Source organism: Phaethon lepturus, unplaced genomic scaffold (assembly GCF_000687285.1).
Source record: "Phaethon lepturus isolate BGI_N335 unplaced genomic scaffold, ASM68728v1 scaffold646, whole genome shotgun sequence".
NCBI classification, from domain to species: Eukaryota; Metazoa; Chordata; class Aves; order Phaethontiformes; family Phaethontidae; genus Phaethon; species Phaethon lepturus.
The window spans coordinates 51,453-65,693 of record NW_010543825.1 but is presented as its reverse complement, the minus strand read 5'-3'; the positions used below and the strand labels follow the sequence as shown (position 1 = coordinate 65,693).

The following is a 14,241-nucleotide window of genomic DNA, read 5'->3' as shown; positions in this document are numbered from 1 at the left end:
GCTGCCCTCTGGTCCCTTTTGTATTAAGTTCAGCTTTATTTGCAACAGTGATGGTCAGTGGATTTTTTGGCTGAATTGGGTGGGAAAGTGTAATAATGCCTAACATGTTTTCAGACACAGACAGAAGAGTGTTTTTAGATGCATCTAGCTGTGGAAAATTTGGGAAAACGGCCCAAATATTTTTTTTTCCTGGTGAAGGTGTTTCATAGTGAAATATGTTACTGTATCTTCTGCAGAGAAGAGTTCATTGCCATCTTGAGTTTAAAATCTTTTGTCCTTTCTAAAGTCAATCACAAAGCTCCTGTTAGGTTCACTGGAGGAAGATCTTATCTTCAGCACTAAGACACAAAGCTATTGGACATTCAACTAAGCAATACCTCCTCCTGGAAGTACACATTCCACTGGAGTCTAATGTTCACTAATATAGACACTTTGGGAGAATTTCACTTAGTCTATTAGAGATTTTATCCTTTTACAAAAAAAAATTTTTTATATATTTGAAAAATTGTACTGTTGCAGACAGAGCTGAACTTTGTTTTGTCTATTTGCCTGGGAATAGGTATAAATTGTAAAACAATTGAATAGACATGGGGCTCATTAGGTTTTCCTTATAAAGAAATTTTTTTATCAGATTGTATGTAATTTTGTTATTGTAGAATTAATACACTCATGATAGAAAATGTTTTACATTTCAGCTTCAATAACTAAAGGAGCCTGTTACTTTTCAGTAAGTGAAACATAAATGCCACAGGTCAAATACAGCTGAAACACTGTTTTTCATGCTATTGGTTTATTTTAGATAATCCCTACAAACATTGCTGTGTATAAGGTGCGACTGTGCTTTCGGACTGATGCATACATATGTCTTCTTTCTCTGAAGCAGAAGAGTGATGGCTAAAAGTCTCACAATACTCATAGCTGGGATTTGTCAGTGGAATAATGTTTGCTTTCCTGTGGTATGAATATCTAGTCCCAAAGTTAGGAGAGCGTCGTCCAGTGCTGCCCTTCTAGGAACTGTCACCATGAAATGCTTACGAGTAATCACCCACTGATGTGTGCAGTGAACTGATGAGACTTGAGGCTGTGGAGATGGTCTTGGAATTCCGCCGTGAACAGACATTGAAACTTGCGTCCCTCAGAGCTGCTCTTTTCTTACGGCTGGCGTGGGTATTGTCTCCATCATTAGCGTCGAACACCACTGTCATGCTGGACTCCATTCTGGACACAGTGTATAGGCTACTTTGCCGGGTAGGATGAAACCTGGCTGCCTTGAGCTCTAGCTCATCATAGCTGGACACCTCAATGAAGGGGCACCAGCGGAAAGCTCGCTTGAAGCCAGCTCGGAACCTGGGAGGAAGGATGCTTGGTGAAAGCCTGTACTTGCGAGAGCCAGCCACAGACCTTCACCTGAAAACATATACCATGCTGACAGGACACCGACTTGGCTAATTATCTTGCCCCTAATCCTGTTTGTGGTGAAGTTAGTGGGAGTTTGCTCGACTAAAGTCTGAGAAGGTTAAAAAAAAAAAACAGTGGTAACAGCTACTTTCTGTTTCTGATTTGCTATATACTTTCCCTGCATTTTGACATTGGTATTTTCCTTCCTTTGCTTGTGCCTAAGTAAACAAAAACCAGCTTTCACAGCACTGTCTTCGCACAAATTGTTTTGATTTGACCTATGATGAAATCTGCACCTATATTTTCATCTTCTGTCAGCAAGAAACTTTGTAGCATTCTTTTCTCTAAAATATCACCCCAGATTCCAATATCCCTTCTATATTTCTCTCTCTAACAGAGATGCTTAAATGAGAATGATGTAGTGACTAATAATTGTTCATATAAAATATTTGGAGAATCTTTTGTAACAGTTAAAGAAGATACTGGAAAGTTAAACGCTGAATGTGAACAATGTATAAACAGGAATTTTGAGGCTTTAACACGTTAGTGCTTGCAATATTCATACAGGGTTACTTTTTTATTTCAATTCAGAGGCAGATGTACTATAAAGACTATTATTACTTTTTGTGTGTATGCATTTCCAGAATAGAAGTGAAATATATTAGAAAAGGAATTCACTGTATATTTATGTGCAACCTGAAAAAGAACACCTTTTCACCTAGACCTAAAACTTATCAGACTTCCTCACTTGTCTTGCTTCTCTTGCTGTCTTGTTTATTGTGTCTAAAAGCTTTTTGGAGCAATGGTTCAGCTGCCACGGTGATGATTACAGATAAAAATTCAGATTAAGTTTTCAGTGAAAGTTGACTGATCTCACAGGAATAACTTTCTTTCCTCCTCAATTTTTAAGTTTGCCACAGAGCTGTCACATAATGACAAATGAGCAGGTAGCTTGCTATGCAGCATTCCTCTGTTTAGATGCAGGCACATTATGAAAAATATAGAAACAACCTCTGATGGAAATGGATTTAACGAAAGAAACTGTAAAACCTAAATATCTTTAGCCTGTATTATTTTTTGTCTCACCTTCTGTCCTCTTCCTCATCAAGGCATGTTTTTTCTTCATCTTAAAATAATGCTCTTTTTATCTAGATAAGTAAGGAATATCCTAATTAGCCTGGAAGATGAGGCTGGGGATAGGTGGTATAACTCTGATACTAGATCCAGCAGAGATAAAAATACTGGATGAATTGATCTGACTCCCAGCAACAGGCTGTATTTTCCTACGGCATGAAAAGGAAGCAGACGTTCAGGCTTCTTGATTTCAATATGGAACTTAATTATAAGAAAACTTTCACCAATATTTCATTCTTGCATTAAATTCTGAACAAGGTGACCTTTAGTATGTCTCAAAATTATGAATTTTTTGTTGATTTGTATTCTTTAATCCAGATGTTCAATTTTGCAGTGCATAAGTGTCAACATAACCCGCATCAGAGATACTAGTTTTTTATGAATAATGTCTTTTTTCACTCTGCTGTAAAAAGTTTTTGGAGAATGCACTGTTTTAGAGGGTTTATGGTAGTAGTTGCAAAAATCTGAGGCCTGGTTCTTTTGCAGACATTGGATGCCCAGTGTCTGGATGCCCTGATTTCTGTTGATATTAATGGGAAATTTGCCATTTGAATTAGGATTTTTTTCTGGCATACTAAAACTTTACCTCTTCTTTAAAAAGTTATAAATGTTCAAAAGGGTCGGAAGGCTGTATGAAATCGGGCATTCCCTTGACATTTTAAAAGACTATGAATGTTAAGCACCATAAGCTATCTTCAACAAGGAGGCAGACTCCAGTGTTTTTACACCAATAAAAACTTGGCAAGATTTGGTCACTTCATTTTCCTTTAGACTCCTTTTGACAGGTATTGCATGACCTTCACTGAGGTTTTATAAATATTTAACAAAATTGGTATAAAGCTTGTCAGCAATTAAACATGACACTGGCTGCCCATCCAAAAGAGATTTCAAATAACATTTAAGATTACTTATTCAATACTGATTCATACTGACTGAATTTGTGAACTACTTCATTGTTCTTGGTGGTCTTTATGCAGTAATACTAGAAGAAATACTGAAAAATAGGATGGCCAGGATGATGTTGTTTAAATCCTGGTCCTACATGCTGAAATGAAAAACATGAGTTCATTCTGCAATCCAGTAGTCTCAAACTGCCAAATATCTGTAAAATCTCACCAGACTCAACAAGTGCAGTGCCTCTGAAATTCAGAGCATAGTGTGTTGCTATCAAACAATACTGTAATTTAATAATTAGAATAATGAGAATATAAATATTTGTTTTATTAGCCTGTTTCAGAGCTCGGTAGAAATCTAATGGTAAGGTATATAATACACAGTAAATCACATTTTATATTATATCCTTCCAGCACTGCAAAACAGATTTGTGGGTACAATTAGTGAACATACAGATTGCACTGTATATCACTAATGAGTGTCTTTACTCCTTTATTTTAATGTCTTGCAAGCCAAAAAAATACTAAACTGCTCTAGATCTTAAGTGCTGCATATGGAAATGGGAAGGGTTAGTTTCTGAATACTGGATTTTGCTCTGAAATTTCAAGTAGACCAAAATATTTACTAGAAGTGCGCATTTGTTTTTTGGGGATTAATTTCAAGTACAAACCTAAAGGAAGTTGTTTTGTTTTGTTTTATTTTCTTTCCCACTGACTGAAAATTATTTAAGTGGAAATTCTTTGTCTTTTATGCCATTTAAACCATTTATATTCTCATTGAAGTTATGCATACCAACTGTTTCATAACCAGCTCTTACCTCTTATTAAGACAGCAGTAGATAATTGGATTGTACATTGTAGAACTCATGGCAAGCCAAAAGCTGGCCAAATAGATTTGCTGAATGTATTTCCACCGATTTAATTGTTGATAGATCCCAGTAACTATGAAGTAAATGTGGTAGGGCAGCCAGCAGATGGCAAATGTCAGCACAACCACAATCATCATTTTTACGACCTGAAAGAAGGAAGTAATAATGCTATTTTATAATATACATTAGCCTTTTTTATTTGGAATAGCATTTCAGCATCCATTAATAATTTTCTTGCATTTGATTATTAAAGTTAGTCAAAGGAAAGATGATTATGCCTTTACTTAAATTTGCTTTTAATCTGACTTTCCTAAATTTCTGATTTTTTTTTTTTTCTTGGCTGGAGGTTCTTCTTTTCCTAAGGAAAATAACATAAAAATCTTCTCTAACTTTATTTGCATTGATTCTTCCAAGGAATGTGCTTGTTTACTTGTATTTGGCTATCTAAAATATTACTTTTTTCTGTACACCTAATCATGGAATAAGGTTCCAGAGTGTTTTATTTGGACACCTCATTTTGACCTTTATTGACCCTGGTGTCTTTTTCTGTTGTGGTCTGCAAGTATATTCCTTGTCTCCAATTATTAGATGTGATTTGAGTAAACACTAGCTTGTAGGAAATGAGCAACTGCAGTATCCTGTTTAATTTCAGAGGCTAACAATTTCCTTGGCTGGTGATCATTATTTGTTGTTTTCTGCAGGCATTGTAACATCTGTTAGCTTCCATAGTTTCCATTAATCACAAAGAAGAGGAGCTCTGTTTTGTGCTTGAAATGCAAGAAGTTGCAAGTCATGTAAAATTTTAACTCCTGTCTCCCTCTTCAGCTATGTTAATACTAGCCCTGCTACCATTTTCAGCACAATATGTTATGCATTTACACTACAGATTTTTACCTTTTCTAGGTAAAATGAAACCAGAGATGATAGGTCTGTACTGGGAGGTCTTTTGTTAATTTGTACTGTGAATACCAGGGAATAATAGGGATTGCTATCAACAATTCCTTTCATTTCTCTGTATAAGATGCCATTTCCTACTGTTTGTAGTTTTGCCAGGAAAAAAAAAAAAAAGAGCTGAAATTTCCCATAGCTACATGTATTAGATTGATATTTTTATAAAATTTTGGTAAATGTAATTAAATCATTTTACATATAAATGTCACTGTCATATAAATGTCACTCTCCTTGACTGATATTACATCTTCCCGCGGGAAACATAAAGCCATTTTTCACTTAGTGCCTGGCACCAGTTTACAAGCTTTCCTGCTGGACTGTACTGTACAACATTTTGCTTATGAGAATGCTCATTATTACTGATACATATACCAATCATTACTTAAAAATACAAAAGGGGCATGTGTCCACACATACTACAACATAATGAATATTTGCTTTTTCTAAAGCACTTTTCATCAGTTAACTGTAAATCATTGCAGAAGAAAGGTCAGTATTATGGAAGGTAACACACCAAAACACATCACTTTCACCTTTGGTGAGTGTACAGCTGTATGTCTATATATAGGCATGTATAGATATATATAGGACTGTATATGAGATATTTTTGGGGGCAGGGAAGAGGTTGTGACTATGTGAATAGACATTTCTGGACTTAATTATATATCTGAAATGATACCATAAAAATATGTTGTCAAATCACTGTCTGTCATTAAGTGGCGTGTCTTTTCTACTGCTTTGGACATAACTTCCACTATTCTGCTGGGGATTTACACCTGTGCCTTGCACACGTTGTGCAGGTAGAGGACTTAACTCCATAGTTTCACCACAATACTTAAGCTCTCTGTCTGGTTTACAGGTGCACTTTGCTTGTTGATGTGTTTTTATACCTGCCAGGAATGATAAGTATTACTTCAACACTGTTCAGGATTTCTGTAATTTCAGAACACTTCGGAGCCTAATTACTTGCCTCAATATTTAATTAGCAAGTCTTGCAGTACCAGCTGTGCATGTGAAATTATTCCTCGAGTTATTTATCATTGGAATATCATAGGTATTAAATGGAAGGATTTGAGGCCTGAGTTTTGTGTCCGAATTTTCAAAGTGTAAGCAGGCAAATCCATATTTATACTGAACATTGCACCTTAACAGTGCTTAAGAACTGAAACAGTGGAGCTTTCCAGCAATAAATGTAGTTCAATTCGGTTGAAGACTGTGTCACTCATGCACCAGAGCTGCTAGAAATCACAGTAAGTGTGCAAGTTGCCACATTGGCATACTAAATTGTGTTAACATTTTCAAAAAAAAGTTGTCTTTTTTCTGACATCCAAATTCTTATTGGCCAGTTTTCTGTATTACATCAAAGGGCAAGGCAAGAAGTGCTTCAAGAATTTACCTAAAGGTCTCCCAAAGCTATTAAACTTTCACAGGCTGTACAAATAATAGCTCTTTGATTTCAACTGCTACATTAAAAAATTAACAGAGAATGAATTAAGTTTTAGTTTAACTCAAATGTAGTATTTCAGGTTTTCTTCAGGGAAACAGAAATCCCAAAATAATTATTTACAGTATGACCCAAAGAAAATCCTCAACTAAAAATCTTTTGTCACAATTTCAAGACATTTGATTCTTATTTTAAGCACTTTAACTCTTTTTTTTTTACAAGTTTTTAAATGAAAAATGCCAAATCATCCCCCAAAAATTGCATATTTTCCTGCAAGGTTACTGTTTTGTTTAAAACAAAACGACATCTTTAAAAGCAGTGAAATCAGCATAAAATTTTCTTCTTGCTGTTTCTGTCTGGGAAACCATTATTAAATATTAAGGCATCGTCATTGTGAAAGCATAAATTTCTGAAGCAAGTAGTTAAACTAGACAAGCAAAAGATGATTTTAGATGGCCATTAGTTTTTGATTTAATTTGTGAAGTAACAAGGCACTGGAATGAGAGACGTTCTTAATCATTCAGGTTTGCAGCTGTTTTTCATAAATAGCAAAAATTACCTAAAAATTTTCCTGTCAGGGCTGTATCAGTCTGAGTTTCACTGAAGTGAATGGTAACATACACATAAACATATGCATGTTTAGGGGGAGACATGGAATGGGTTTTTCATACTAATGCGTAAAGTATGTTTTCCTGGAACAAAAAAGTGCCAATTTTTTCAGGGGGAAAAAAAAAAGGGATGTTTAAGAAAAGTCAAGGTTGAGTTGTCATTCTTTTGAGTACTTATATAGTACAATGCACTCATTGACATATTACGTAAGGAGAAGATAAGTGAGATGTTGCAATTTATGTGGCATAAAATTGTTTGAAACACAGGGCAATTACAGTTGCATTTGAAATCAATCACAGAAGTTATGAGAGGAATCAAAAATCATTATTCTGCCCTTTCATCAGCTAAGAATGAGTATGTGTTGGCAGAAATGGAGAAAACAAAGAGTAAGAGGAAGCTGAAAAGGAGGGAGATTATTCCCAATTTCCTATCCTCTTTCAGAGACAGGCAGGCACAGTGTGCAAGGCCATACCTTACAGTTTATGGCTGCGGTTCTTACCCATCCCCTTGGTCTTTCCAGTGTTAAGTTCCATTTCTCGATGATATCAATAACTATGAACAGAAACTGCCTTCAAGGTCTATAAACCCAGGGCACCTTGATTTTACTTGGTATAAATCCTGACAAATGATTGCCAGTAAACTGTTAAGCTTAATTAGGGCACAGGGAAAATAAGTGAAGCAGGACAAGTATGAATTTGCTGCAAAAACCTGATTGTCTTTTCCCAGTATACTGTGATGCTTCACTAAAAAATCTCCAATGACACTTTGCAAGTTCAACTGCAGAATACAAAAGAGAGCCTCGATGTGTTGGTTTGTTGGGTTTTTTTTGAGTACTTAGACTGCGGCTCTGACAATACAAAGTTAGTATATCCCCAATACAAAGGGATTTTTCATATCCCTTTTCTGGTTTTTTTTTTGTGTGTGGGTTTTTTTTTCCCACATATTACCATTTTTCAATTGCATTCTCCTCTGTTCTGTGTTGCATAGAATTCATTAATAAGGGTTTGCTCTTGTGCATTAGGAAACTTTTCTAAAGCAAACAAACCAGAAAGTTACTGAATTCAATTGCGCTCAATGTCTAGCTCTGTTCCTGCCACCATTTCACCAAAATGTGTGATTGCATGAACATCACCAACCTGTGCCCAAGTGGCACCATTTTCCCCTGGTGTTCTGCTCAGTCTTCCTTTGTGTATTGTGGGCAGCATGGCCAGAGGAAAGGGATGTATTTCTGTTCCAGGACTTTTGTTAAAATTAGTTGTAGTGAGTCTCTCAGTTGTGCAACCTTTAGGTGAGTCTTGAGACTACAGTTGGAAGTATTTTATATTTTGATTTTCATCAACAAGTTCTGCTGATATTGATGTATTTCTGCCTATGCCTGAGAAAACTATGTCTATAAAACAGTTAATTTATGTGCTTTGTAGTCTTGCCCATTCCTTTAAATCCTAAGAAACATTCTTTCATTAATGAATGGTAAATAATGAGAAAAAATGTATTTAAAAGAACAAAACAGACATAAGTTCATGGGAATTGGTGTTAGCAGGTTTGCTTTTGTTGTGAAACATTTGAAGCAGTAAAAATGAAAAGGAGCTAACAGATTCTGCTACACTTGCAAAGAGCAGCAAATACTTTTTTTTTCCTTCTGTTTTTATTTTGCATGAAAAATAGCTAGGAGAATTAGTCTGATTTAGATGTAGGATTGAGAACATCTCTTGAAAGATTAGGAATAAAATACACTTTTTTGAGAGACTCAGTTGATGCTGGGGGCTATAGCAATTCACATTGCAAGGCATTGACTTGCCATCAATACCTAAGACTTAGGCTGGGGAATCATTTCCTTTTCAACCTGCTCTGCAGCTCCTTATTGCCCCTCTAACTCATCTTTGATATTGTTACTTCTACAAGATCAGGAATTTGGCTTCTGATTTCATTTGCACCAATATCACACTCTGTAACTTCATTAGTTTCAGAACTTTTACTCCTAGGCATTATGCAGATGTAAATGAGAAGCAGAGCAAATACCCATGCAGTGTAAGAATGTCTGTCTTTAGCCACTCATGGATATAATTTGTCTATGTGGAGACAACTTAAACACAGTTCACAGATAATCTCTGGGAGTCATGTGTTTCTCTTTCTACCGTGTGCTCTTTTGGAAGAAGTGAAAAAACAAACTAACATTGAACAAAGTATTTCTCCCATGTTAGGATGCAATCAATAAATCCAATTCCCAATTCTGGGAACATACACACTAAGTATCAGAGAGAAGGGAACACCATTATGTCTTTTGCTTCTCTACAATGCTTAGTTGGAGTAATTTATCTATCTGTTGCAAGAAAATTAAGATTCAAAGGTAACTCTACTAGTATTAGTACAGAGAGAGGACTGTTTTCTGAGATAGCAAGTGCTGCGGGTTTTCATATAACTTTGACAAGCTCAGGAATTTTTTGTGCTCTTTTAGCCCATAGAAAGGATAGACTCTTAACAGCTGAAGGAGATGCATATTTAGAAGGGGAGAGAATCAAAGAGCTTGGAAGTCTTTCAGTCAGGTAAGGTACTTGTCAATTCCAGTGCTCAACAAATCATCTTACTCTTCTGACTTATATTTTCTATCCATTTTTTCTCAGATGCTTGAAATAAAGAAACTAATTTTAATTTCAGTTTGCATAATCCCTTGTTGCAGACAGGATTCACAATCACTTTGTTATTTAAGCTGTAAAGTTGAAAAAGATACTCTGTTCTAGTATGAAGTAGCTTTGAATCAGATTGCTGTCTTACAAATGCTAAAATGTGGGATCCCCCCACCAAATCAAAGCAATTCTGACATTTTTCATGAATGGCCTTAGCTACTGCCATTTTTAAATGATGCTTTTCTAACGTTGCATGGAACACAACTTTGACAGTGATTTTAAGATTCTCTCAACATGTCAAGTAATATCTCTTCCATTGAAGAAAAGAGGTAAATCTTTTGCTCAGGCTTTTTCCTTGAGGAGACGTGATTTGACAAGCATCTGGTTGGGGATTGTGAGGAAAAGTTGTCACAAGTCTTATGTTACTTTATCTAAAAGAGTTGTCTCAGTTTCTCACAAGAGATTGTCAGGTATTAGGCAATATGCTGATGTCAGCCGCTCGAACTAGAAGAGTTTGTTTCAGTAACCTAGATGACAAGTAAAGTGACCTTGTGACACTGCCTTGGTCTTCAGCATGGAGTAGCATATGAAGTTTATGTTCTTTAGAAAATTACTCTGAGTGGCTATTATGGCATTACTGGATACAGTTATCCACCTGAGAGCTAGTACTGAAAAAGTGAAAAAGCTGATCTAGTGCTTTTGTACTTAAAATTCACACCATCACTTATTTTACAATAGATCCTATCTATAGATATGACCTGGAATGAGTGATGGGGCACACTTAACTTCCCTGCTTCCAAGCAGAGATGAGATTCGGTGTGGGGGAAACCATATAATCATATATTCTTTTGTTTTCCTAATAGGAGTAGTTGGTTCTTAAGTCCACTTTCTGCCACAATTCTGGAAATGTTCTGGGACCTTTTATACTCATTGAAGGTTCTCCCAGAACCTTGCCAATATTTTAAGACTCAGTTGAATTTGCCATGTAAGACTTCAGAAGGATTGACATGTGATTTTTTCTCTCAGAAACTAGACCTTATATTGAACAGTGCAATAAACAAATAAGACTATGCTGAATTATGCCAATGAATTATGCAAAAGTATCCCTACATGTGCTCTGCTTTATAGAATCATAGAACAGTTTGGGTTGGAAGGGACCTTCAAAGGTCATCTAGTCCAAACCCCCTGCAGTGAGCAGGGACATTTTCCACTGGACCAGATTGCTCAGAGCCCCGTCCCACCTGACCTTGAATGTTTCCAGGGATGGGGCATCTACCACCTCTCTGGGCAACCTGTGCCAGTGTTTCACCACCCTCACTGTGAAAAATTTCTTCCTTATATCTAGTCTAAATCTACCCTCTTTTAGTTTAAAACCATTACCCCTTGTCCTATTGCAACAAGCCCTGCTAAAATATCTATCCCCATTTATGTGGGCTCCTATCAATGGAAATTGCCCTCTTGAACCTAAAATGAGATGGGTACCTTTGGTTATCTTCAAAATAGGAGCACAGGCTCTCGTTTTGTACAGAAAACCTACAGTCTTTTGGATTGTTTTATTTTCAGTTTATTCACTTGGGGGAATTAAGTAAGTGATTTATATAATTAGAAACCGTTTTAATGTTTACCATATTTCTCTATAATTTTGGCACAGGAACATCATGGGGAAGAATGCAGGTTATTTAATATATAGTTCGAAAACCCTCTTTCTTCTTTTTTCTGTTGATAGGAATAAAATTGTGTTGCCTGAAGATGAAATGAATTATTCCTGGACTGTACTTGTTTAAAATGCATGGCAAAATTATGTTCAGAAAAAAATCCACAGTTAAAGCTATGCTTTTATTGCTATCATAATTATGCATTTGCAATGGTATTAACATCATTCCTTTCAGAGGTCGAAGCAAAAGTGTTTGTAACCACCTAAGAAAAAACAAAAAAATTAATGATGTTCCCCCAGTCCCATTTTAATTTAAATTCGGTTGAAAGGAAACTTAATGTCAGTGATGCCTGAGGTTTATATTTTGCATTTGATGCACTTAGTTTATTGTTGTTATTCCACAAATGACTGTACAAGGTTATGAGTTTATTAGGAGAAGTAGACTTGTAACTCTCAGAATATTTTGGAAATGTTTGGTGAGTAAAAAGGCGGTATATTCTCTGGTCAGTTATCTTGATGAAAAGTATCAGGAGTGTCATTGTCCTGACAGCATCTGTTATTTCTGCTTTTGTACAGACATTTTAGCATTCCTTCAAGTCTTAAAGTATCCACACTCCTTGGCCATAATGGTCAACACACTGTTACTGCACTGGTTTGATACTCCTGTGGAATAAGGTATAAACTGACCCATGCCACAATGGTTGAAACTGTTTCCTAGGAAACCTGCTCCAAAGCCTGTAGAAATCAAAGAAACTCTTTCTATCTGCTCCAGAAAATGAGTAATGTCATAAAGGTGCTTTGAATAGGTTGTTTACAATGTTGCAGTACAGAAACTTTTAAAGCATGAAGTACTTGAGTTAAAGGATTAAATTTGTTAGGTGAAGGTATCAATAGATGTAACACACACTCCCCTCTGTGTGTAGGTGATAATTTTCACCTGCTTCTAAAAAGCACATTTGGAATATTGTAGGTTCTCTGCAGTTCAGCTTGTGCCACTATTTGCGATGTCTCTGGGCTGTTTCATCTGGTTTCCTCTTAGCAGGAGTTTAGTGAGTTCTGTCATGCTAAGTCCTAAGGAATTAGTAAAATAGCCTTCTGCTTTAACTCAGAAAAATACATGCTGAAATTATGTTTTGTTGTTACATGAATAGCAACATCTAATGAATGTAAAAATGTAGAAGTGCAATACTGGAACTGCAGTTCTGCTCTGCTGGATATACAACTTTTGGCACTGTGGTCCTCCAGAACAACTGATCTGTATCAGGTTTCCTGGACTTTTCACCACACAAGTGCTGGGCACTATTCCAGAAAGCTCAAGAGACTCAAAACTCATGCTAAAATTAATTTGTTCATGACTTTCCTACAGGGACTCAATGAGGAAGGGGCTTCCTATGAGGTCTCTCTTATCTATGTATATATAGAGCGAGCTATATTCACAGCTGCATTTTAGTATATGTAATGGGATAACTTTGCAGATTAGATGAGACACATTCAGAGATCATAAAAGACCTTTTGAGGTTTTCAAGGTTTTTTTTATATGGTAATGAAAGAATTTGCTTAGAACTTAAAGAACATCCTTTGTCCTGAAGGTGGGATGTTAATATTATCTGTCTGGAGAGTCAGATCCCAAACTTGAACTTGGGAGGAACTAGACAGAGGAAAGGAGGGTTGTCTTCAAACAAACAAACAATAAACCTCCGTGGTTTTAACCATGGGGATCACCATCTCCATGCCTAAATTTTAAACTGTGAGAGAGGCAGGTTTGGTTTTAACTTCTTTCCAGTAGCTATCTTGATTTTATTATTAAGGACTGTGTAAGCTTCACTTCAGCAATGCATTTAAAAGCACACTGAGTTCACTAACATTGAAATGGTTTGTTGAAATATTTGGTCTGTTTAATCCAGTGTAATTCCATTCTTAAAAACATGAGGCATTACTAAACAGAAATTTTTGCCCTAGGACTGTGACTAGACTTAACATTTCAGGTGAATTTTCTGCAACAAGCAATCTGATATATAGAAATACAGAGGAGAAGGATCACAAAAATGTTATGTGCACAATCCTAAGCCTACTCACTGACCATGCAGAATCACTCTGTTACCTCTGCCCCTGTCCTGGAGTTACTGCCAGCTGTTGTATGAGAAAGTTTTAACCAGAAAACTTGCCTCAGTCTGTCAGTAAATACTTATGCTATGCAAGGTTTATGCACAGTAGAAAGACATTTTTAGAGTTTACTGTTCTTTTACTCTGCCTTGGTTGCTGCTTCAAGCATGGAGGATGAGTGTGGAGTGATGCATTCACAGTTCATAGCTGAGTTTTAGGAAACCTTGAGACAATGAGTAGAAGCTAGTACTGCTGCTGGGTGTTGTGGACAGACAGCAGACCAGGGCAGCTTCCAGAATCATCAATCAATAATTTCATTACATTTCACTGTTTTAATGCTGTTCAGAAAACGATCAGGAGGTCTGACTTTTTTTTTACCACAATAGGAAAACTTGTTCAAAATGTGAGCAAATTATTAAAAGAAGAATCCTGGAAAAAAAATTCCTGAAAAGGAGAAAGGATAAGAAAGTTCTAAGTGCATAAAATAGTTCTGTAAAAAAACATTTTGGTTATGGGTAGTTAATTTTGGTCTCTTTTAACATGGAATGAAAACAGTTCCCCA

At 36.1% G+C, this 14,241-nt stretch overlaps 1 protein-coding gene across 1 annotated transcript in view; it reads right to left on the bottom strand.

Annotated features, from left to right (window-relative positions):
• Window positions 1–1,031: 1,031 nt before the first annotated feature.
• Window positions 1,032–14,241, bottom strand: part of TACR3 (tachykinin receptor 3) — a 37,812-nt gene continuing 24,602 nt past the window's right edge. Inside the window, exons 4-5 of the mRNA XM_010288445.1 lie at window positions 4,244–4,440; window positions 1,032–1,347 (exon numbers count right to left, since the gene is read on the bottom strand). Coding sequence (XP_010286747.1) covers window positions 1,032–1,347; window positions 4,244–4,440 — 513 coding nt within the window. The remainder of the gene's footprint in view (window positions 1,348–4,243; window positions 4,441–14,241) is intronic.